Source organism: Loxodonta africana, chromosome 7 (assembly GCF_030014295.1).
Source record: "Loxodonta africana isolate mLoxAfr1 chromosome 7, mLoxAfr1.hap2, whole genome shotgun sequence".
Classification (NCBI taxonomy): Eukaryota; Metazoa; Chordata; class Mammalia; order Proboscidea; family Elephantidae; genus Loxodonta; species Loxodonta africana.
The window spans coordinates 37,039,885-37,065,176 of record NC_087348.1 but is presented as its reverse complement, the minus strand read 5'-3'; the positions used below and the strand labels follow the sequence as shown (position 1 = coordinate 37,065,176).

Sequence of the window (25,292 nt, the reverse complement as noted above, 5' to 3'; positions counted from 1 at the left end):
TAAGGAGAACATCAAGGAGCCCCGGTGGCTCAGTGGGGTTAAGTGCTTGGCTATTAACCAAAAGGTCAGCAGGTCTAACCTACTAGCTGCTCTGCTGTGGCAGTCTGCTTCTGGAAAGATTTACAGCCTTGGAAACGCTATGGGGCAGTTCTACTTTGTCCTACAGGGTTGCTATAAATTGGAATTCAACTTGATGGCAATGGCTTTTTTTTTTTTTTAAGTATAGCAGCAGTTCTCAATCTTTTTGGTGTCAGGAACCCTTTACACTCTTAAAATTATTGAGGATCTAAAAAAGCTTTTCTTTATGTCCATTAAAGCTGCTGATATTTACTGCATAATTTTTAACTTTTTATTTTGAAATAACTATATAAATTAACAGGAAGTTACAAAACTAGAATATTAGGAAATTTTAAAACCCAAGAACACACAGGTGCACATTCCCTTAGCTGACAGAGTGATGACATCATCACATGTCATGTAGTCTCTGGAAAATTCCACCATTCTCCTCTTGAGAGACTGACAGTAAAAATGGCAAATGACATTTTAGGATTATTATGAAAATGGTTTTGATTTTATGGATCTCCTGAAAGAGTCTCAGGGACCCCCCGGACCATACTTTGAGAACTGCTACCCACAGAAATGAATATAAAATGCCAAGATATTTCATCCATACAGAATTGGTTCTTTGTCTACAGCGAGCAGAGAAGTCTCACGGAGACGGTGCACCAAGTCCAAAGGTTTATGCTTCAGTAACTGATCAAATTATTACCATATACCAAACTGTAAGGTGAAAGATGAATGATCATTGCTAGGAGCTAGGGACATACCTTTTCTAGAAACACCCTGGCTGTATCAACTGCAACGTCATCATTTGCTAAAAAAATTTTATAATTATGGCTATATGGGTTCTCTTCTCATTAGAATGATGGTAGTGGCAACAAGGTACATCCTGAGGATTAGTGTCTGGCTGGCTCTTATATTATCGACTCCTTTTAGATGGTTATTGATCCCTAGGAAATGCCTGCCTCCCAACTGTTATTGCTTAATTCATGTTGCTGGGGCTTATGCTACCCAGCAGCAAACATACAGAGCCCTGTGTGTTGATTTTAATCACTGCCACTGTTGGGAGACTGTAAAAGTAGAAGTCAATTATCTTAAAAAAAAAAGAAAAAAAAAAGAAATCCATCCTATTGGGTTTAACTTAGGAGGCTGGGAACATACTTAGTGGCTTCAGAAAAGCTTTCTTTTCCTTTTAGATTTCTGAAAAGAGCAATGTTTGCATTTTAAGATGAAATTTGACACAAGTTTTTACTTTTGTCATTTGACCTGAGTGGATCCTTTGAGCTCAGTCTCTGAAAGAAAACCATAAACTCCCCCAGCCAGAAAAATAGAAAACAAACAAATTTGTGGAGGGAGGAGACTCATGTATGGAAACACAAAATCATCTGTTCCCCAGCATCTGTGCCCTACGCTGGATGGGGAGCTCTACCAAGAAGCCATGAGCTGGCAATCCCGTTGGCAGTAATTCAACTGAGGAAGAGCTGGGGCAATCTTTGGTGCCAGCAAACAAGAGATGCTTGGTGTTCATTAATAGCACAGCTGAAGTCCGAAAAATTTTAACTCTGAATGTTCATATGGTATTCTTTTGCTCTTTACAGACCATTAGTACGTTCTGAGAACTCCTAAGTCCAGGCGACATTTTACCTGAAGATGGTCAAAGGCAAGCTATGTAACTCACAAAAGAAATAGGACATATGCAAAATGAAACTCTTGGCTTCCCTCCTCAAACCTGCTCGTGTAATCTTCGCCTTCTCAGTAAAGGGCAGTGTTATCCTTATAGTCGTTTACGCCAAAAGCATTGGATTTGTCTCTGGCTCTTGTCTTCTCCTCATACTCCCTTATCCAATCCTGCTGGCTCTTCAAAATACATTCAGATTCAATCAGTCTCCTCCACCTGTACTGCTATTGGGCTGAGCCGTCATCATCTCTTTGTCAGGATGATGGCAACAGCCTCCTAACTGGTTTCCCTACCTTCCCACAGTCTCCTCTCCATATTCGCACATAGCAATCCTTTTAAAACCCAAGCTGATTTTGCAAATGCCTTAAAAATGATAAATGCAGAATCATCAAAGGATGCTAAAACCACAGGGTGACAGTTTGTTGGGGAACTGGGTATTCATACAGTCTCAGAGCTATCTCCACCAGAGGAAAAAGGGCACCTTTATAAGTGGAGAAATTTGCTGAAACTACCAAATGATGGAAGTTAACATGACCAACAATGGTCTCACTGACATCATGTACCTCCTGTTGTGATGTACTGAGACGCCCATTATCACTTAGTGCTCCTGCAAAAGTGCATCTTTTGAATCTACTCTCGAGGAAACAACCACACAATCCAAATGGAGGGGCACTTTACACAGCAACTAGTCTCTCTCTTAGAAAATGTCAACGCCATAAAAGAAGGGCTGAGAAACAGTTCTACATTAAAGGAGACTAAAGAGACAATAACATGACAATAAACGTCAAGAGTGATCTTGGGTTGGATCCTGGAGCAGGGAGAAAAAACTGCCACAAAGGCCATTATCAGGGCAAGTGGAGAAATCAGAATATAGGCTGTGTAATTACATAATAATATCAATATTAAATTTCCTCAATTTGATAACTGCATTGTGATGTATAAGAGAATATCCTTATTCACAGGGGATATACGCTGAAATATTTAAGGGTGAAGATTCATGGTGTTTGCAACTGATTCTCAACTGCTTCAGAAAAAAAGTGTATGTATTTGTGCACATGTATGTATGCATGTGTGTACGTGTGTGTGCGTGTATGAATGCGTATATGTGTATGAGGGGAAGCATATATGGTGAAATGTTAACCACTGGTGAATCTAGGTGAAGTGTATACATTCATTCTTTGTGCTGTTACTGCTGCTTTTCTGCAGGTTTGAAATTTTTCAAAATAAAAAGCTCAGATAAAAATTATGTTACTCGTCTACTCAAAACTCTCCAGGGGTCTCCAAGCTCACAGTGAAGGCCGCAAGGCCCTGCACGACCAGCCTTGCCACCTCTTGGTGTCACCTCCCACCACCCTTGACCGCTTGCTCTGCCCCAGCTATCCTGGTCTTCCTGCTTTTCTTCCAGCACACCACGACGCTTCTGCCTCAGGGTTCCTGCACTGCTGTTCCCTCTGCATGGACGGCTCTTCCCCCAGATACTCACGGCTTGCTCCTTCACTTCCTAGCAGAGGGGCCTTCTCTCACCACTCTTCATAAAATGTCAACTTCCCGCCACAACTCCCCATGCCCCTTGCTGTTTCATGTGTCCTCACAGCACTTAGTGCTACCAGACATATTAAATGTTCACCTGCTCATCATCTGCCTCTTCCCATGGAGTACGAGCTCCGCGAGGGCAGGGGGCTGGTTTTGCCGCTTCCAGCCTGAAAATGGAGCTTGCTCAGCAGAATGACGTTCAAGTAATTGTTGAGTAAATGACTGAACAGGAAGCGACTCACTGCTTCATAAAGGCTCATTTACAAACTTGGAGTACTAGTTTACCCTCCTCAAGTTTCTGGATGAAGGACTACTTAGTATCTGACACCTTTCCAGGAACTTTTTTCTGGTCAACTCTGCTGAACAAACTTGCTTTAAAGAAAAAATTTCCAGTTCTTGAATTCTACGCAAAGCAGGAAACAGGGGCTGCTTGTTCACTGTCCCCGGCCTCAAACACTGATGACGGAACTTGCCACCTCTCAATGACATGAGCTGAACTCCCCACCCCACCTGATTGTCTGAGAATTTATTCATAGCAGATGAAATTCAAATTCCGAAAACTCTTAAGCTTCCTGATGTATCTAACATGATACTCAAGGACATGGAAAGGCCTGGGAGCCCAGAGTAACGCTGCCTTATATGACATACAAAGTGTCCTGCAGGGACTACTGCTGTTCCAGGGTTAGTCAAGGTGATACGAGTTGGTAAGGAGACAACATATGAGAGCGGTTTTCCCCAGGTTAAGCTCTCAGAGAGAGAGTGAGCTTTTCCCAAGTTACTTACGTCTGTGGAGGTGGGGCTGGGCAGGGACACAGGCTGGACAGGTGCAGGGAAAGTGAATGTGGTCTCTGTCTTTTCATTTTCAGGGGAGTCAGGATGACTGGATGGGGGGGATGTTGGGGTAAGGGCTCCAAACCCCAGCACTGCATTGTATTTTGGAGGACGACCTATATACCAAGAGAAGGGAACAAAAGGGGAAAAGGGGGGAGGGAAAGAAAGGGGGAAAAATGATCTTACATACCTTTGGCCAGTGTTCCTCATTGGCTAGCATGGAAAAGGAAGTGAGGTAGCAGACAGAAGGTTAATACAACAGTCCCCAAGAAAGGAAGAGAAGCAAAGATTTAAATGTCATTAGAAACAGCTACATGAATCTCAAAAGAAGCAAGGATTAGAGAGTCTTGGAGGATGACAGAAGGTGCTGGATTATACTAAAGGACTTTGCCTCGGGCAGATTACGGTGAAGTTCCTAGACTATCTTAATTTGGGATTTCTAGTAAAGGAACAAATATGTCAAAGCCCAATGGGAATCAAGGCCAGGAAAAAGAATTTATTTTGTTTGGCTTTTTTTTTTTTTCATTTTTTTTACGTATTTATTGTTCTCTAAGTTTTCTTTGTAATCATTTTTACAATAATACTAATGATTCTCAGTCCCCACAAACTAACTTATTTAGGATTTCTGCTTTTCCTTTTCTCTCCTGTCTACATTTTGGTCATTTCACTGCTTGTGAGAGGGGAGAGAAGCAAAGCAAGGAGGCAAATTCAAGTTAATTATTCTTGCCCCTTGCTGGTCAAGCTAGTGAAGGTATATTCTGGGAGTATCCAGAAACTACTTGCTAAACAGATGCTCTAGGACTGACAATGAATTTAAGTATCTCTGGCCTCAGATATCCTCCTCAGGTGATTGAGAGTTGTCTCCCTGCTTAACGTCATAAACATTACGGTGAACGTATCTAAGAACCGGGGCCACTCCAAAGTCTCAGGAAGTTTCTGCCATCAGCAACATTGCTGAGAGACCTGGTTTAAGCAAGAGCATTTTAAACCAAACTTCACGGCAACAGAGGATCTATAAATGACCCCTAATGGGTGCAGCAAATCTAAGTCAACCACCTTGCTTTTGAAATACCTAAGTCAGGTCCTTGTCTTGCAAGGGTCAGGTTCACAGCTTCTAAGCTGAAAGTAATCAAAAACGCATGCCCAGTATACCAAGGGAAGAAAAAAAAAAAGGTCAGAGAGGTACAAAACTGCTTATGAGCACTGGTAAATGGTACGAAGGATCATGACTCCACCACCAGTTAAAATTTATATCAGGATGATGCACAAGAGTCATGAGTCTGTCAGATATCTCACAAATATTACCTATCTGTGTTAACTGGCAATGTCTATAGCACAAAGACAGATCTCACTGGATTGCCTCTTCTGGGGAATACAGTGTGGCCTAGGTAGGCAGGCAGAAGATGCTCCTTGTCTCCCCACGGAAAGCACATCCTAGGCATTGTGAGTGCAGGCTTTCCTCCTCTGACCTCAGCAAGAGATGCCAAGGTCTTTCTGGCTCATTTAACCCCCGTCCTCTTAGCAGATACTGCCCAACAGCAGGCCAATTAATGATGGCCTCTGGCTGGGGGCTCCTTTCTGAGAAATGCATCAGAGGTCACTAAAAAAGTTATCAAAACCAAACCAACAAGAAATAACCCATGACACTGGTTACTGTGGTCTAAAAATCTATACGAAGCAATGGCTTCATATAGATATCTACATATTTTTGGCTACTTGAAGGACAGGGCTGCTCATTAGAATGGGTCACTAAGGGTGAGTATGATTATCTCTTTTTTGGGGAGGAGGTGGTAGCAGTATTGCTGTAGTCCTATATAAGGCAGACCAGGGGTCTACGTGACCTCCCAAGCTTCTTCTAGTTCTGAGATTGCGTGTACGTACGCAAAAATTAGTATGCTACTCCACTCACTCTGCAAACTCTGTAGCCTGGAACTATAACTCAGGGACACATTATCATGTGGAGAAAGGGACCTTGGGATGTATTACTGACATCAAAGAGCAATTCCAGCATCTTGTTTATGAGCTCAAACCCTCTGCTATTAAGACCTATTTAGACCTGCACAGTGAGAGATGCTGCTGCTGTTGTTTTTTCTGCCCTGCTTAAGAGTCAGGTGGAATGCCCAAGGGGAGGTCTGAAACAGGAGAATGGGCTCTTCAGGCATTTTGCTTTGGGTGCCTGTTTTGACAGTGACCTTTCCTTCTTAGCTGGAGATGCCCTCTTCTCCCAGATTCTAAGTTCTTTGTGTGGTGGTTACCTCTCCCCTTCCTGGAAAGTCTGCAGTTCACAGAAACTTAGTCATGCTCTGGCCTTGCTGGCAGCAGGACGACATAGATACTATTAAGAACACCTTGGCAACAGCAGCACTCTGTTCTGCTTAATGATGCTAAAATGCTTCCTTTTACATGGTGTTCTGTTCACTGTGCTAGTCACAGACAGCCGGGTAGGCTTGGGGCAGAAATGCTGCATTAAGCCATTCCCCTGAGTCAGCTTTGCCAGAATCCTAAGAAAGTCAGCTTTTGATTCAGCATGCAGAGTTTTAATAAGAAATCTCACTCTCTTCCCTGACCCCCCCTCCCCCTTCTCAGAGAACAACAACAAAACCATTTTCAAGGGATACAGGAGAGTTAGACAGGCCCTCGGACAATGGGAGGAGGGAGAGGGAAGGAACACAACACAGAAAGCAACAGCAACAGCAAGGGAGAAATACAAAAGGTACTCACCTCTCTTCCGGGTCCCAGGATGCATTGTGCTGTTCAGGTATGTGACTGCACTCTTCTTGCGCTTTGAGGATTGAAGGAAGGAAAGGTGGCTGGTTGAGTAGCATGGTTACCACTAATTCTGGCACAAGCTAAAGACAAGTGCAGCTTGACTGTCAACATGTCAACTAGTTAGTGCTTATCACCCAAGGTTCGTGTTAAAGGGTTTCATTACACCTATATGGCTCTCAGAGAACGTTTCAGAGAGCTCCATCTCTGCCTTAGATTTGAGTTATGTGGAAGCCAGCATGAATTAAAATTCTAAGGTAGGTTTGTACATGTTTAAACTTAAGACAAAAAAAAACTCAGGAAAAAGCTGTGAACAACAATGAAATAAGCAGTGTAATGAGCTAGAGGAAAATCCATCACTTCACTAAGTTGGCCGAATACAATTAAGGGTGCTGCTCTTAGGCAGGCTTTCAGACGGGAGGTGCTGAACAAGCTGCAAAATAAAACTACAACAGTGAGGGAAGGGCCGAGTGCTGGCCAGGAATACCTCAGGCTCAAAGACCGCTCCGCTGTATACAGGATTTGCTGTTGTTCTTCTCTTTCGCTCTTGCCTCTTGCTTTGGATTTCTTGGGAAAGGAAAAGGATTGGATTAGAAAAGAGGTATGCAGAACCCAAAAAACTTAACCTCACTGTTTTATCTACTGATTTTCCCACAACAGATCAGAAACAGTGGGGCATGTTCCCTTGTCTCATGGCTCCTCAGCAGACTGGGCAGAGACACACACAGGGCTGGGAACAGTTACGTAGGACCTTCTACTTTAACCTCTCAGAAAGCAAGGCCATGCTGTCCACAGTGGGGCTCTCTGTGATTGAGAGCTTAGCAGTACACAACACTTATAAACAAGCTGTCCTGGCTTGTTTTAGGTCACTGTATATATGGGTGTGGAAGAGCTCTATCCATAGTCCTAGATTGTGTAACCACAGCTCAGCATTCTTGTATTAAATAACCAGGACAGGTACAGCTTTGTTCTTAAGATTCTGATAACCTTAAAAAAACCAGACCCACTGCCGTCGAGTTGATTCTGACTCATGGCGACCCTATAGGACTGAATAGAACTGCCCCATAGAGTTTCCAAGGGAGCGCCTGGTGGATTTGAACTGCTGACCTTTTGGTTAGCAGCCACAGTGCTTCGCCACTATGCCACCAGGGTTTCCTGATAACCTTAAGTTATTGAAAAATACAGACAAGGACTTGTCATATAAGGGGCAGTTGCTACTTCGTGTTATCAGAAAAAAACAAACAAAAAAAACAACAGCTCCATTACGTGAACAGAAGTCACCTTAATCCACGCAGCTGGGAGAGTTTCCCCAGGACAGTAGTCTGGATAATGATAGGAAGGGGAGGGCCTGAACATTAAACAGAGGGAAGGCAATTTTTCGTCTGAAGAAAATAAAAGTCCACACTGGTTGACTCATACTCTATTTGTGTTCCAATTTTCTATTCTAGGAATACAATCAAACACTATGTTCAAGAACACAACTCTGAGCCCGAAGCATGGCAGTGATATGAATTATCTTCTCTTACCTTCTAGATGGTCATGTGTTACCAACCCTAGAGACACCATGAAGGCAAGTTTCTGTGCCAGAGAAACAAAAGAAGAATATACTTCAGTTTGGGTTACCACAAAGCCAATTCCACGTAGGTCTACTTCTAGAGAAAGCCAGCCCAATGGACTGGTCGCATGAAAGTGGCAGGGTGAAAAAAGAGCAGGCATTCTCCACTCTTGGCAGCTTTGGAGCCACTCTAGAGACTTTCTTGTCTGCTAGGAGCCAAAACAAAAGATTCTATTTCCTCAATGACAGAAATCAACACCTTGAGTGACAAGGTTTTTTCAGAAAAATCTTCTTAGAGGGAAGAGGATTTCATTCTCTGAAACTCTGTAGAGGGTCATAAAGAGCCTCCCATACAACAAGCTCCAAATCCCAAGTACCTCACTTGTCATGACCAGGTCAGGGTTTCTTACATTTTCACTCCTACTGGTTAGACAACGCTAATGCAAAGCTAAATGACTTTTGGGAATGGCAGCAGGTGATTCTGCTTAATATTATGATTTTTCAATTAAATGTGGATCTAGAAATTATGGAGTGATTTTTCTCTGAAGACCACTCTCAGGGCTCCATCAGAAGCTAGGTTGATTAGAATACTGTACCCCAAAGCTGGAAGATTAGCTGCTTCAAGTTGGAGACAGCACTGATCAATTCCTAGTTTGCTTTTTGGTTATGTGTGGTCTGAACAGTATGTCTTCATTTTCTGCTGTACCAATACATGCACTTTTTAAATATGCTAAATAATGTAGCATCAATTTCTTTCTCTGATAAATAAACATCACCATCAGTTGTTAGAAGACACATATGCCCATAGAATTATTTACGCCACAGTTTTGTCTTTCAAAATCCTGACATCTTATCCTCAATATTACGTATCATATTTTGGCCTGAAGTGATAGGTTTGGGCTATTCAAGATAGAGTATTTTATGGAGGTATGACCCTGGAGCAGACGACTTGAGAACACAGAAGTGTCCTTTAATGGTATTATCAGAGTCCTGAAGAAATTTTTTATCTCTTATTCAAAAAACTTAGGTGAAAATACATGTGTGGTCACGTAGGAAGACATGGATGCACATACATGTACAGGAAGGCACATGCCAGTAAATGCACATGTGTGTGTAGGTGTATCTGTAGGCATATGTGCACACGTTTGTGTGTGCTGCATATATACCACATATATAACAAACCACTTAGGGGGCATAGTTATGGAGGCTTCCTAGACATATTCAAACAATTCTCGGGATTGGTTTATTGGGTCAAAAGGCTTGTGACTGCAGTCTCAGGGGACAATTTAGTCAACTGGCATAACATAGTTCACAAAGATAATGTTCTACATCCAAGTGTGATGAGTAGTGTCTAGGGTCTTAAAAGTTTGTGAGTGGCCAGCTAAGATACAACTATTAGTCTCTACTTGTATGGAGCAAAAGAGAATGAAGGAAACCAAAGGCTCATAGAAGAAACTAGTCCACGGGACTAACAGTCTACAAGAATCACAACCTCCTCAAACCTGAGACCAGAAGAACTAGGTGGTGCCCAGTTACCACTACTGACCGTTCTGACCAGGAACACAATAGAAGGTCCTGGATAGAATGGGAGAAAAACGTAGAACGAAAACTCGAATTCCTAAAAAAGACCAGACCTACTAGAAGGAGAGAGACTAGATACCCTTTGAACTTGGAATTACAGCTATTTCTGCAGGTCACCTTTCAGTCAAATAACGGACTGGCTTATAATAAAATAAACAATATCACCTATGAGTAATGTGCTCCCTTAAATAATTAACTATATGAGACCAAACAGTCAACAGTTACCCGAAAGCAAAGATGAGGGGAAAGGACGTTAGATCAATGGAAACAGAATGAACTGAATGGAAATAATGAGAGGGCTGACACACCATGAAAACTGTAACCAATGACACGCAACAATTCGTATAAAAACTATTAAAGAGGAACCTAATTTTGTGTAAACTTTCGCCTAAAATAAATAAAATATTTTTAAAAACTTAGGCGGGCACCTATCCCCTTGATAGCCAGAATACTTCAGAAAGGAAAGCAGTCTTGGACATTTTCTACACTGCCCCTTGAAACAGCATACATTTTGTGACTCCCAATTAACTATATTCCTAATTTTCACCATCCCCTCAACACTTAATCACGATTAGAAGGCTGACCACCAACTAGTTTCTGCTAATAAAGCAGCACATGGACTGACATCCAGATGCACCCTCTTTTAATCAAGTAGCAGCACCCTTTTTGGCCGCTCACACCCAACTCATCTTTGCCAGTTTCGATGAAGCTTGCAAAATACTTATTAAAAAAAAAAAATCTCTTCCTGGGTGGAATGGATTTTCAGTGACACACAGAATAAAAAGTTGTCAAGTACTTTTCCATCATATGTGATATCACACGTACGCCAAGAGCTAGTTTACTCTCTTCACAGCAGTGGCTTTGTCTTAAGGTGAAACACCTGCTAGTACACATGATGGTACCTGCTTGTCCACACTGCTCGCCACTGATATGACATACCCCTTCAGTTTGTTTTGATAAGGAAACTTTGCTAATAGCTTGCTCTATTTTTCCTCCTTCAAGCATAATACTTGTCATTAATTTTGTAGATGGCTTTACACGGTTTTCAGCAATTTGCATGACCAGAACTTGTTTTGGTTCAAGTTTTGTTCCTGTCTTTACATGTAAAATTAAAAACTAATCCATTTCTTATCAGAAAGAATTATATCTTGTACTTGTTTTAGAAAAATTTGGACAGGCTCAATACATCATTGCTTTTAAAAAAATGACATGAAGCTTTGATGGCTTCATGCCATCATTTGACGTGGTTTCATTACACAGAATGCAGTAGGGATAGAGGGAAACGGATTACTGGTCTGATAAAATCCAATTATCAGATATTCATCATTGTATTACCTAGTCACATTTTTTTTTTATAGCTGCTTGTGCAAAAGCATCACACTAAAAAATCCTCTTGTCTAAGGATATACATATTCACACTCTTTATTTGTACCGGAGTTTTGCTTGCTATTTGTCTATAATGCTCTCCTAGGTTGTAGTACAGATGTTACTCTTTTCATCCCTACTTTTATGCTTCAATGAACTACTTTCGAGCTACCAATTTATTTGGGATTTGGGGATCTAATGCAATGCAATACAATTGTAGTAACGAAAACGTACATTTAATGGCTGTAACTGATAACATAAATAGACATTAGCTGGGTGAACTGCACAACTTACAGATGCTGGCAGAGATAAGCAGAACATCACAGTCACTAGGAATGCAATGGGATAGCTGTGAAAATTATCATTAATCTTACATTTCAAATTCATAACATGTGTCTGAACAATGTCATTTCAAAGCTTTTCTTCCGAAACAACCAGGATGCCTGTGTATCAAGCAGCTCATGAAACCTCAGGGCCACGCTCTAAGAAATCTGCCCTGGGCTACTCTGTCTTGGCAATAACATTGCTGAAGGATGAGAAAGCATGCAAAAAGGCTCTGTAGGTCTAAGGAAAACCAAGGATGTGTGAGAAAAACCCACACACCACAGACTGAGTCATGAATTTGGAGGGACGGGCCTACCTGAGGGTTTTCTTCCCGTTTTGGTTTGGGTGCGGCAGGTGGGGTGATGGTACGGCTCTCTGTTTGCTTCTCATCTGTTTCTGTGTGGGATTTAATTGTCTAGGAAAGGAAAATAAAATAAAAATTCAGGATTTCATCTTTTTATAAAAAGAATGAAAACAAATAGTAGCCAAAAAGAAAGATAAGGAGAACATACTCAAATTGGGAACATACTAATAAAGGAGTTAAAACTATGGATTTCTTTTTTTCTGGGGGTGGGGGGGGGTGGGGAATAAAATGTAAAGCCCCAGGTGATGTTACTGAATTGCATAAATATTCATTTATAAATAAAATTACACAAAAATAAAAATCCAGAGTTTAATTCCCTGGTATAAAAATGAAGTACAGGCTGATTTCAGTGCAATTTACTAAAGACTTGTATGCTGGATGTGGGGGCGATTTCCCAGACGTTAAGCCCACTGCTGCTATGTATGGGTCAAGCTCCAATCCACAGCAGGCATAAGATTTTAATGATGTGAAAAAAATCTTATACACATGTTCTTCTATTTCAGATCAGTTTCATTCATAATCTGAGAGAGGATACAGAACTACCCCCACTTCCAGGACATTAGGAACCTGACTGCATCACTCATTAGAGAAAGATGCAATTGCTAAGGGAGAGCCATCTTGAAAGAGGCTGACATCCTAATTACCCTCAGCCCCTTCTTTCAGATGCATCCATTCACACAGAGGAAACACCATCGGCATTACTCCAGTGGCATTACCCTCTTCAAACACAAATGGTTACCTAGCAAACTGGTAGACTGGGCTTGCATTACTATTCTTATCATGATTCAATGGCTAGTCATTTTATTAAGCCCTCTGTAAATACTGAGATGATATTAGAAAAGGAGATATAAAACTATAAACACAAACTTACTTTTAAAAAATTATGTGGATGCAAATGGTCTTTTCATGTGGCAACAATTAAATAAATAAAAATGAAACTGATTACTGACGGGCAGGATCCAAATAAAACATTTCAGTCCTATAAGCAGGACATTAAAAGTCCTCAAAAATCATTATGCAGTGAAATCTTTTACTAGATCTGAAAAACACGAAGGCCTTTCGATCTTTTTACTGATCACCTCCATATCTTCCTCCTGCTTTTCATCTTATTACATTAGGAACATGTAAGCACCTGCCTTTATCAACACTGCGGTACTCACTGCTCTGGCTCTTCATTTGGCAGAGATGCTGCCTTGTATTATTGTATTTTTTAGCACATGTCATGTCGTATTTCCCCCTTTATACTATAAGCTACTTAAGAGCAGGGATTGTTTTACAGATTTTCGCACCCTTTGTGCCTAGTATAGCGTCTCATGCAGAGCACGTATTCAGTAAAGAGCTGGTTGACCTTTGACTGAGGAATATGGCCTGTCAGGAGCATTCACACAAGTTCTCTGTCTCTCTCACACACATTTTTTACCGAAAAGGACATACACTTCCTTCATAAAACAAACCAGCGAACACACCCACAAGAGAAAACAATGGGAAACAGTTTATAGTGACATTTTTAAGGTCACGGCACACCGGAAAGCTTATTTTCATGGCTCTTTGGATGTGGAAGGAGGGAAGTGTAAGGATTGAGGAGGAATAAGAGAAGGTCAACTGTAAGGGGTCTGCCGCTCCACTGCAAAGCTATGTGAAAAGCTCCTTGGTCTTTTACTTCTCTCGCTGTACAGCTGAATAAGGTACTCAGTGGAAATGCCTCTGGCGAAGAGCAAACTAATTTCTCTTCACTAAGGACCTACCAAGGGTTCAAATTTCTCTTGTGCAAAAAGAGTGTAATTATCTCAGTGTTAGGTGAAGAATACCAAAAGGCATAAAAAGAAAAAAAAATCAAAACATGAAGATAGAAGCGTCCCTCTCAGAACTCTCACTCTGGGGGAAGCCAGCTGCCATGTTGTGAGCAGCATGACGGAGGCCCACGTGGTAAGGAAATGACCCTCCTGCCAACACCAGTGAGGAACTGAGGCCTGCCAACAACCATGTGACTAAACCTGGAAGTGGATCATCCAGCCCCAGTTGAGCTTTGATGACCATGGCCCTGGTCAACCAATTTGATTACAAACTTGTGAGAAACTTTGAGGCAGCCCACAACCTGATTCCTGATTCTCAGAAAATGTGTGATAATAAATGTTTGTTGTTTTAAGATGTTAAAACAGATTTTTTAAAAACAAACAAAAAAACATTAGGATGAGGGTGTGATGTCATGGAAATGGTGGAGGATGATGCTCCAACGATCGATCTTTCCACTGAGGCAACCACTAAGCTGGCAAAAAATGACAGGATCAACTTCTTTCAAACTTTGGAATCCAATAAAAAAAACCCACAGCAACAGGGGAGTGCTAAACGAAGAGACTGCTAAATTTCGGTAAGAAAGTGTTGTGGAATTTTTGCTTACCTGCCTATCAGACCCCTTTCCCAAGACTACCAGGGGCTAGGGAGATGGTGGCCTGCGTTCCTAGCGTGGCATGTTGGTATGAGGAGAGGCGATACGGACCTTGTACTCAAAAACTCACGGTTGTGTGTTTTGATCTGTCTTGGTGGTTCCCTGGGACATCAGTGCAGAGGCTGACCTTTATTTTGTTCCCCTAGAAACCCTGGTGGTGTAGTGGTTAAGAGCTACAGCTCTTAACCAGAAGGCTGGCTTTTCAAATCCACCAGGTGCTCCTTTGAAACTCTATGGGGTAGTTCTACTACGTCCTATAGGGGTGCTATGAGTTGCAATAGACTCCACGGCATTGAGTTTTTGAGGGCTGAAGTAACTTTCCAGGCAGCAGCTGATGAAAGCATTTAAAGACATAGTTGCCTGAGGCAAGGAACAGCAGGGTAAGCAGCCAAAACCACACCCATTGCCCTCACGTCGATTCTGACTCAAAGTGACCCTATAGGACAGAGCAGAACTGCCCCATAGAGTTTCCAAGGAGCACCTGGTGGATTCGAACTGCCAACCTTTTGGTTAGCAGACATAGCTCTTAACTACTAAGCTACCAGGGTTTCCGGATAAGCAGTAGTCAGATTCAAAATCCCAGGAAGGAAGAGGCTGAGGAGGAAGATACTTGAGGGAATAAGGGCTTTGAAGGTCTATCTCCTATATGGTGGACTCTGGAGTGGAATGCACATGCCCAAGGCTGGATGCATGCTCAGAAAAGACCTGAAAGGGCCTTAAGCTTGTATCTCTGGGTGATATTTGAGGTCTGCACAAGCAGGAGTTAAAGGCTAAGGCAGAGCTGGAGGCAGCTGAGATAAGTGTTAAACTGCCTCAGCTCAGAGTCATTCTGCAAATAAACGGAAAAGAATTTGTTTTTAAATTTATTATTTTCTTCTTTTTGGCTCTGAGTATTTGAGGAAATCTCTGTCAGGTCACTGGCTGACCGCTGAGGTAACGGTGCAGGTACTTCAGTAAACACACATGACAAAGAATACAATTTTTCAGGGGGGAAAAAGTTTGGAGAAGTCACTTAACAGATGGCTACGGCCCTCAAAAATCAATAGCAAACCCCACGGAGAAAGGAAAATCTGATTTCTAGAGTTACCACATTAAAATATTCAAAATATCTAGTTTTCAACAAAAAACTACAAGTTAAGGTAAAAATAGAAAAATATGGCCCATTCATAAGAAAAAAAAAAATGACCCTGAGGAAGACCAAACACTGGATTTACCGTACAAAGACTTGAAATCAACCATCTTAAATATGCTCAACAAACAAATCCATCTTTGAAGAAATTCAACCAGAATGCTCCTTAGAAACAAGGATTATGAGACTCTGGCTCAATTACTTTGGACAGGTTGTCAGGAAAGACCAACTGCTAGAAAAGAACACCATGGTCGGTAAAGTGGAGGGTGGCCCTCAGTGAGATGGACTGACATGGTGGCCCTAACAATGGACTGAAACACAGTCATGATTATGTGGATGACTTATGACAGTGTATTTCCTCCTTAGTATCCATGAATATTTGAATTTGTAGTTCCTGTTCTTTTGGTATTATAAAAACAGAATCCCAAAACCATTTATACCCTAAATTCCAAATCCATCCTCTGAGACTTGGCTGCACAGATAATCAAAGTTAAAAAAACAAAACAAAATCAAACCCACTGCCATCAAGTCGATTCCGACTCATAGCGACCCTATAGGACAGAGTAAACTGCCCCATAGGGTTTCGAAGGTTGTAAATCTCTAAGGAGGCAGACTGTCACAATCTTACTCCCGTAGAGCAGTTGGTGTGTATGAACCGCTGACCTTTTGGTTAGCAGCCGAGGGGTTAAACCACTGCACCACCAGGGTTCCTTTTTAATCGAAGGTGCTTGCAAATAAATAAATGTCCAAGGTCAAAAAAATCTGGGTTGAAGGCAAGCAAAATTCATTGTTTGATAACTTGGATCTATTTTTCCAACTACAGCACCAGCACTAGAATTGGGGGGGGGGGAGGGGTCATCAGCTCAGGTTTACTAAGAGGAAGACCACAATTTGGGGATAATACATTGGATAATATTCTCATCTTACATAAGCACTCTGTTTTGTTTTTTTTTTAACTGTGTAGGTTCCTATGAAAGGTATATACAGAAGAGGTGGTCTGGGTGGCAATCTGGCAACTTCTCCCACAGAACCTTGCATTTTTTCAGAAACTTAGCCTTGGGGACATATGCATGAGGTCTTTCCTATGGGGTGGAAAAGTACTAAACATTCTTCTTGAGAATTAACTGTCAGGCAAAATCCACTGGACTTCAAACATTTTCTCTCACCTCATCAACAGTATTAGCCCGTTTTACGGAGTTCTACAGGGGACGAGGAAGAAAAGAAAGGTTTGTGGGGCTATCACACAGGTTTGGCTTCATCTACTTTTCTAAAACGTCTCCAGGCTCAAAGTTCTTTAAACTCTATATCTCGTTTTCTCAGTCACAATGTAACATGGTTTCCATTAAGGGGTAAGACAGGGGATCACTTATCTGGTATGGATAAGGAAGTTGGTTATATCTGACAGGGGAAAGAGAAGTGGGACCACGGCTGTTGTAACTGACACTGTCTTCCTTTCCTAGCCAACGTGGGAGACCTTTGAACTACACAACTTGCCATACTTCCTTTCCTGGAGGCACAGCCCCAGTGCCTGTTACAAACGCACTGAAGAATGAATTCCTCGAGGGTATGGGCTTTGGTTTATCCATCCTTGTATATAGACACCATATGTGGCACAGGAGCTGGCACTTAACACATTTTTTTATTAAATGAATGAAATTATCACTCAAAAGGAAAAAGTAGAAAGCAGAAAGGAACTCACATAGTCTGATTATGTAAAGAATGTTGGACACAGGTTTGATACCTCTCTGAGAAGGTGGTGATACTTCCATGGCTAAATATTTATATTGCTTTACAAAAAAAAAAAAAAAAAATTTTTTTTTACCCTTAGCCCATATATGAGACCTCTTAATGGCTATAAATGTGGTTACTGGGAATGAAATATAAAAAAGAAGGGTAGTAAAGAAATCTGAAGTAAAAGAATTTTGAGACTGGAGTCTAGTCTAAAGGAAACCCTTGCTGACTAAGCTTGGTAACCTGTTAGATTGTTGTGTTATATACCTGAAAAACTGAAATAGCAATGACTGGGTTCCTCTAATTAAACTGACAAGGAGAGAGACAATGGAATTTACTGCTAAAAAATAATTTTAAAAAAATCTTAAGAATTCATAGGTTACCTTTCTGTGATCTATAATTGAAACATAAAGTTCTATAAACGTGTAAGGTCAAAACCAAACCCAATGCCACTGAGTCGATTCTGACTCATAGTGACCCTACAGCAGTGACATCGAAAGATGTCCAAGATCCATTAAATGGGAAAAACCAAGTTCTACAATAATACATATTGTATGACTTTGCTTTTTGCTTAAAAAAAGTTTGTGTTAGCATGTACATGAAAAATGTATTAAAAAATACAATCTTAACTGATAACAACAGCAATAAACTCAGAGTCTGTGCTATCCGAAGATTATGGGGAAGTATACTTTCTACAATATAGATTTCTATACTATTTGAACTTCATTTTTACAATGAACATGTATTACCTTTGCAATAAAAAAATAAGAAATATAAAAATAAAACAAAATGAAACTGAAATTTTTTTCTCCTAAAAATATACTTTAAAAAATAAATATCTTTGTCAAAAATGGATCAAAGAGAAATCATAATTAGCAATCTAAAGTAATGTTTAAAAATCATATTCTTTGGAACACTGAGACTCCTCAGAGTTTCTTCCAGGGCCAGAAAAGATCATGAGGGTAGATGACCTCCAAATGTGCCCCACCCGAAGCCCTGAGCTTGAGCATTTTACTTTCAATATTTTAATACTGAAGTTCTCCTGCTAAAAACTTTGAATACTTCTGATATAAAATGGGTAAAGAATTTATTTCTGAATGTTTCTCAAAGTCCTTCCTAGGGTTTAGGCGGGTTCCTAAGGAATGGAGAAATGTGTTCTCTGGGCACAAGATTTTGGTACCCAGCTTCTTCAAGGCCAAGGTCTACTGCGTTTATAAGCTTCATGGGTGGAGGGCCTGGTGCTCTATGCATAAGGCTCCTCTGTTCAAGGCCAAGGCAGCAGGAAGCCTGCTCACTCCCCACCATCTGCCCAGCCTCTCTGAATCATGGTCAGCCAACCACAAGCTGGAGATTCAGGATCACCAGAGACTATTTTCAGATGAATGAGAACTCAAGCCTGAGCAATTAGAAATAGGTCAACCACTTTTTAAAGCTACTTTCTTGAAAGAGGATGCTTTTCTTTGCAAAATGCTTCCCTCTCATCAGTAATCTTTCTTGAAGTAGGTATGGTAACTGCCTATAAATCCTTTTTGTTATTTTTACAGGCTTTTCAGCCATAGGAACCTCAAGTATTTTTGGAGATTACCTGTATTTCTCTAGCCTCATTTTTTAAAGAGACGATCTGATTTTGGAAAATCTGAATGAACCATTTCAACATTTAAGCAAAAAGGTCTGAGTGCTCTAGAGTTAAAAGAATGCTTTTTATTTTACTTTTTTTTCTGGCTTTTCACTAGGAAAAACTTTGAAATGAAATTCCTTTCCCTGTTTTGTTTATTGGTCCTTCCTGACTTTCACAGATGATATCCTCATCTGGATTCTCACTGGGTCTGAAACGAATATGGCGTTTTCTGTTTGTTACCTCATCAGTTCTTCCTGACTGAGGGCAACAGAGCCTATCTGCGAATTTCTGCTGCAGAACCAGCAGGGGGCGCTCACTCATATAGGAATCTGAACTGATCTACAAGGGCATCGTGGGAAAAGCAGCCCAAGAAACTTTCTTCAGTGAGAATGGCCCTTTTGCATTATGGATGGATGATCACTCCATAAGCAACTGGATATCAACAATGGTGCTGAGATTAAAAGCCCCTGTGAAGGTGTATTCAGAGACATCCCAGCTGCCAAATGCCTCAATGGCAAGACTATTTATTGCCCAAAAATATATAATTTTTTTTTTTTTTTTTTTAAATTAAAAAAAAAAAGCAGGTGCATATTCCGCCTGTACCTGTTTTTCAAGGCTTGGCTTGCTAAGCTGTACAGTTTGAGGTCCAGCGAGTCTGGTCCCTGGAGTAGCTATCACAATGCTGGTGAGCTGGGCCATGGGGAACGTTTTGGCTATTGTTGCAGTCTGCCCATTGACGACACGGACAGGATGGATGGAATTCTGGGATGTGGGGAGGGTAGTAGGGGTGAACTTGGTCAGCATGACAGGCCTCTGGATAAGCTGAGGTGCTGCAAGCATGGGAGGAGGTGCTGGGGCAATAGGAATGTTATTCTGGGCCACAGGCTTGGGTCGAACCTACAGGAGAAAAAGAGAACAATTATTGTTATTACTTAAAGAAACTTCTCAAGTCCTGTAAAGTCCAAGGCATTGCCAAATCTTCCACACTATACATGTGAAATGGTATTTCATAAAAATATAAATTTTGGTATTATTAATTCAAGATCTTAGGACATATAATTTTATAAAATACTCATCAGCTTCTAACAGGCTCTAAATGCCATTCTAGACAGTTCTTTTTCTTTTTCCTATTATTATTTTTTAATATCTTACTAAGTTTTTGGTGAAAGTTTTTACAGCAGGTTAGGTTCCCATTTGACAATTTCCACACAAATTGTTCAGTGACATTAGTTACATGTATCACAATGTGTCAACATTCTCTTTAACTGTGTTCAGTTTGTTCTCTTTCCAGTACTCCTGTTTCCCTAACTCCCTTATCTACCTTTGCTTTTGAGTAACTGACCTTTTGGTCTCATACCCATGGTTTTTAAGTAAGGCACCAATCTTACAGGTAATATACTTTATTTTGTGTGCTAATCTGCTGTATCACTAGAAGGTGATCTCAAGGGATAGTCTGGGTTCTAGGTTTAAAGAGTGTCTCAGGGCGATCGTCTTGGAGAGGCCTCTGTTCTCTACTGTTCCATTTTGTCTGGCTTTTTTTCTTCTTTTTTTTTTTTGCTTTTTAATAAGAATTTGAGCTCTGCTCCATATTTTTCTCCCATTCTATCTGGGACCAACTATTATGACCCTGGTCAGGACGGACAGTGGTGGTAGCCGAGCACCATCTAGTTCTTCTGGTCTCAGGGTAGACGGTTGTAGCTCATGTAGACTTGTTTTTTCTCTGTGTTTTGGTTACCTTCTTACTGTTTTGCTCCTGGCAAGTATAGACCTGTAGTACTGCCTTAGATTGCTGCTTGCAAACTTTCAAGACCCCAGATGCTACTCATTTCACTAGGATGCAGATCACGATTTTTGTGAACTGTATTACACCAGCTGACTGAGTCGTCCCATGAGACTACGGTCCTAAGCTTTCAAATCCAGAAAACCAATGTTTGGTTAAGTCTGAGGAGTATCTGTATTTGTGTCTTTAGTGAATGTATGTGCCTGCACCCATGTATTTGTATTTACACATACTTTTTTTTTTATAGGATTGCTGGAAACTCTGGAGGCATAGTGATTAAGAGCTATGGCTGCTAACCAAAAGGCCTGCAGTTTGAATCCACCAGGCACCCCTTGGAAACTCTACGGGAAAGTTCTACTCAGCCCTATAGGGTTGCTATGAGTCAGAATTGACCCGACAGCAACAGGTTTGGTTTTGTTTTTTTTAATAGGTATTTCTAGGAGCTCTGGTGGCACAGTGGTTAAAGTGCTCAGCTACTAACCAAAAGGTTGGCAGTTAGAACCTACCAGCCACTCCATGGGAGAAATATGTGGCATTCTGCTTCCATAAACATTTATGGCCTTGGAAACCCTATGGGGGCAGTTCTACTCTGTCCTACAAGGTCGCTATGAGTCAGAATGTACTTGAAAGCAGTGGGTTTTTTTTGGTGTTGTAGATACTTCTATCTGTTCTCACCTATGTACACATCTGTACCTACCCATACACCAATTTGCTGATACCTATTCATATGTACTCACTCGTTTTTACTTTGGTTGTGCTGTGCTCACTACATCCACATTCAGTGCCATTTTTCCCATAAGCAAAAATAACTAGTCTAAGGTATAAAGTATACTTTCCCCATTCCCTGCCCTTCTCCCTAGTAACCACCAATGAACATTAGTCTCTCAATATTTATCTACTCTTCTTATAAAAGAGGGACCATACAATATTCATCCTTATATGCTTGATTTATTTCACTTAACATTATGCTCTCCAGGTCCATCCATGTTATATTTCACTTATTAGCATTAAGTCCTCCAGCTCTGTCAGTGTTATGTCTTGCGGACTCGTCATTATTCTTTATGGTTGCGTAGTATTGTTGTCTGTACGTACCACAAATTGCTTACCCATTCATCTGTTGATGGGCGCTTCAGTTGTTTCCACTTATTTGCTATTGTGAATAAAGCAGCAATGAACATAGGTGTGTGTATGTCTATTCATGTCATTATTTTTAGGACTTCAGGGTATATACTGGAGCCCTGGTGGCGCAGTTGTTAACAGCTTGGCTGCTAGCCAAAAGGCTGGCAGTTTGAATCCACCAGCCTCTCCTTGGACCCTATGGGGCAGTTCTACTCTGTCCTATTGGGTCACTATGAGTCAGAATTGACTCAACAGCAATTGGTTTGGTTTTTTGGTTTTGAGGGTATATACATACGAGTGGGATTGCTGGATCATAGGGTAGTTCTATTTGTAGCTTTTTGAGAAAGTGCCATTCCGTTTTCCATAGTGGTTGTATTATTTTACAGTCCCATCAGCAATGGATAGGGGTTCCAACTGCCCCATATCCTCACCAACATTTGTTATCCTTATCAGTGCCATTTCAGCTGGGGTACGATGGTATCTCACAGTAGTTTTGATTTGCATCTCTCTAATGGCTAATGATCATGAACATCTTTTCTTAGGTTTGTTGGCTGCTTAGATGTCCTCTTTGGTAAAGGTTCTAGAATGCAGTTCTTCTGATTCTAAACCTTCAATTTCCCCTCATACATCATGCTGCCTCTTCAGGTTGAGGTCAAAGAACTGGATGAATGGCCTAATTCAGAGACTGGTCCCACCCAGGATTTGTGTCCAGTATGGTAATGCTGCTGCTAATGGCCTAATTCACATTCTAAATTTCTTCATATCCACTGCTCCAGTCCATCCCCATTTCTGGCCCTCAGACTCCCCTGTTCCCGGCCCTCCTTCTCTCAGTCTCCTTTGTGGGCTTACTTTTACTCTGCCCAATTCTAAATGTGAGTATTTCTCAGGATTTTGTCATGGAACCCCTTTTCTTTCTAATGTACTCTTTCTGGGAGCTCTCACTCATCTCAGGCTTCAATTACCATCTATGCAATGAAGACTTCCACACTTGTATCTCTGGTTAGAGACATTTCCTGAACTTCACAATCACATTCACTGCCTGTTAGACATCTCTACTTAGACTTCTCATAAGAAGTTCAAAATCAACATGTCTAAAACTCATCAATATTTCCTCCAAACCTCAGAATTGTCCTTGGCTCTTCCCACTCCACCTCTACTTCCTAAATATTTCTTAAGTGGGTCTCCTTTTTTCTATTTTCATTGCCACTACCCTAGCTTATTTTCAGCTTACTGAAAGAGCAGTAGAAAATTGTGGTTAAAAATACGGGGTCAGCTTTGTGGGTTCAAATCCTGGCTCTACCACTTAATTAGCTGTATAACCTCAAGCAACTTACCAGATCTCTCTAATCCAATATTTTCAAACTTTCTGGACTGCGACTCTGTAGGCAAAATCCTTTCCCCTTATGCATGAGAATTTGGCCTTTAGTTAACTCTCTAGCTCTGTTCCCCTGGAAACCTGATAAGGGGAAGAATGTCAACTACGTTACCAGGCAACATTGCTTATGGTAAAAATGACTCCTGATTGGTATATCAAATCTGGGCTAGAAGAACTATAAATACTTGATGGGATGCCATCCTTTGGGCATCCTGAGTGGAGTGACTCTTGTAACTGGGCATCTCAATGCAAGACCATGAAAGCTATGTCTATAGAATTGCTACAAGATAAGCCGGCTCCTGTGGGGTATAAGGCTTCTATGTCAGGGTAGCTCTTGAAGCCTCCTGATAAAGATCTCAGCTCCTTGTACCTGAGCTATCCCTGGACAGCTGTACAGACTGCAGTATGGGCTGCTGTAAGGATTCCCATTGATGGGGAATATCTGATGCTGCGCTGCTGGCAAGCTGTGGTTTCTGACCTATATCATTCTAAGTAGCCTGGTGCCAAGTATAGTAGCCCATGTGAGTCTGAATATTTGGTTGAATCTAAAATATCCTTGTGGTGGGTACTGCAGACTCATAGTAGGAAGTATATTTTATGCTGTAACCACTACACACATACAGACATATATCTCCATCTCTGTAAAACAAAAACTTCATGGAACTATACTTATGTGCTATTTGCTTGAATCTTTCCTATTCTGTTTTATTAATTTTACTGAAAAACTCTGGTTATAATCCACTAATGATTTCACAGCCCCATCACTTGAAAAACACGGACTAAGCCTTAGATTCCTTATCTAAAAAAGAGTAATACCCATTTTCATAAGGTTGTTGTCAAGATTAAATAAGACAATCCATGTAAAGTGTCTAGCACAGTACCTGGCGTGTGGCATGATTCTCTAAACAGTAGCTATTACCATTGTTGACAATGTCCTATTTTTCCTGTCCACAGTCTTGACCATCTTCAATCTACACAATAGCAAGAGGAACCCAAACCCCAGTGCTGTCGAGTCAATTCTTACTCATAGCGACCCTATAGGACAGAGTAAAACTGCCCCATAGAGTTTCCAAGGAGCGCCTGGCGGATTCGAACTGCTGACCTCTTGGTTAGCAGCCGTAGCACTTAACCACTACGCCACCAGGGTTTCCAATAGCAAAAGGAGATTTTCTAAAATTTAAATTTCACCATGCCAAGTGCCTGTCTGAAACTCTTGAATGGGTCTCCACTGCTCTTAGGATAAGACCCAAATTCTTAAACACACACTCCACATGGTTCTACAGGCTCTAGTCCCAGTCATCCAGCCTCATCTATTACCCTAACCTGAGTTAGCCATACGGCCCTCTGTGCTCAGCCATAGTAAATCTCCTTGGTTCTGTAAACTTGCATGTGTTCTCTATCCCGGACCTGACATATGCTCTGCCCTCTGCGTGGAACATTTCTATTCTGCCTCTAAAACTCTGTCAGGCTAACTTTACTAGGGTTTTAGGTCTCAAGTTGAATGTCAACCCTTCAAGGAAACCTCTAATCCTCTTAAGGCTGGGTTAGGTGTCCTTCCTCTGTGCTTACAAACTACCCTGTACTTCCCGTAACATACTGTGGTTGCCTCAATATGTGTCTGAAACTACCACCAGACTATATGCTCTCTGAGGGCAGAGAACTGTCTTGAAAACTGGCATATCCATAGTGCTTAGCACAGTATCTGATACCTAGAAGATATTTTATTAGAGACTTATCTGATTAATTACTAAAATCATCTTATTTCATGTCAGCCTGGCCCATCCCTTCCCCAGAGGCTATTCAGAAATTATTTATGCCACTGACCGCAAAATTCCTTTGTCTTCTCCCTTCATCTGAAACCTGGGGTCCCAGAAAGGAACTCCCAGCCCCTCCACCAGGCATGCCAACTCCCTCAAGGTCCAGATTGGGGCAATTCTGACAGTCTTCCATGAGAATGGCCAGTTCAGCCTGATGGCTACAAAAATACTCTCAGAGGATATGGGCAAGCAGAGATGTTTGGGGCTAGGTAGGACTTCC

The 25,292-nt window shown here is 41.2% G+C and overlaps 1 protein-coding gene across 15 annotated transcripts in view; it reads right to left on the bottom strand.

Moving 5' to 3' along the window:
• PHF21A (PHD finger protein 21A) overlaps window positions 1-25,292 on the bottom strand; it is a 213,743-nt gene that overhangs the window by 7,011 nt on the left and 181,440 nt on the right. For all 15 annotated transcript variants that reach the window (XM_064288225.1, XM_010592099.3, XM_023550687.2 and 12 more), the window contains 6 exons: window positions 19,585-19,878; window positions 12,010-12,108; window positions 8,395-8,446; window positions 7,356-7,435; window positions 6,824-6,884; window positions 4,055-4,218 (listed from right to left, as the gene is read on the bottom strand). In XM_064288225.1, coding sequence (XP_064144295.1) covers window positions 4,055-4,218; window positions 6,824-6,884; window positions 7,356-7,435; window positions 8,395-8,446; window positions 12,010-12,108; window positions 19,585-19,878 — 750 coding nt within the window. The remainder of the gene's footprint in view (window positions 1-4,054; window positions 4,219-6,823; window positions 6,885-7,355; window positions 7,436-8,394; window positions 8,447-12,009; window positions 12,109-19,584; window positions 19,879-25,292) is intronic.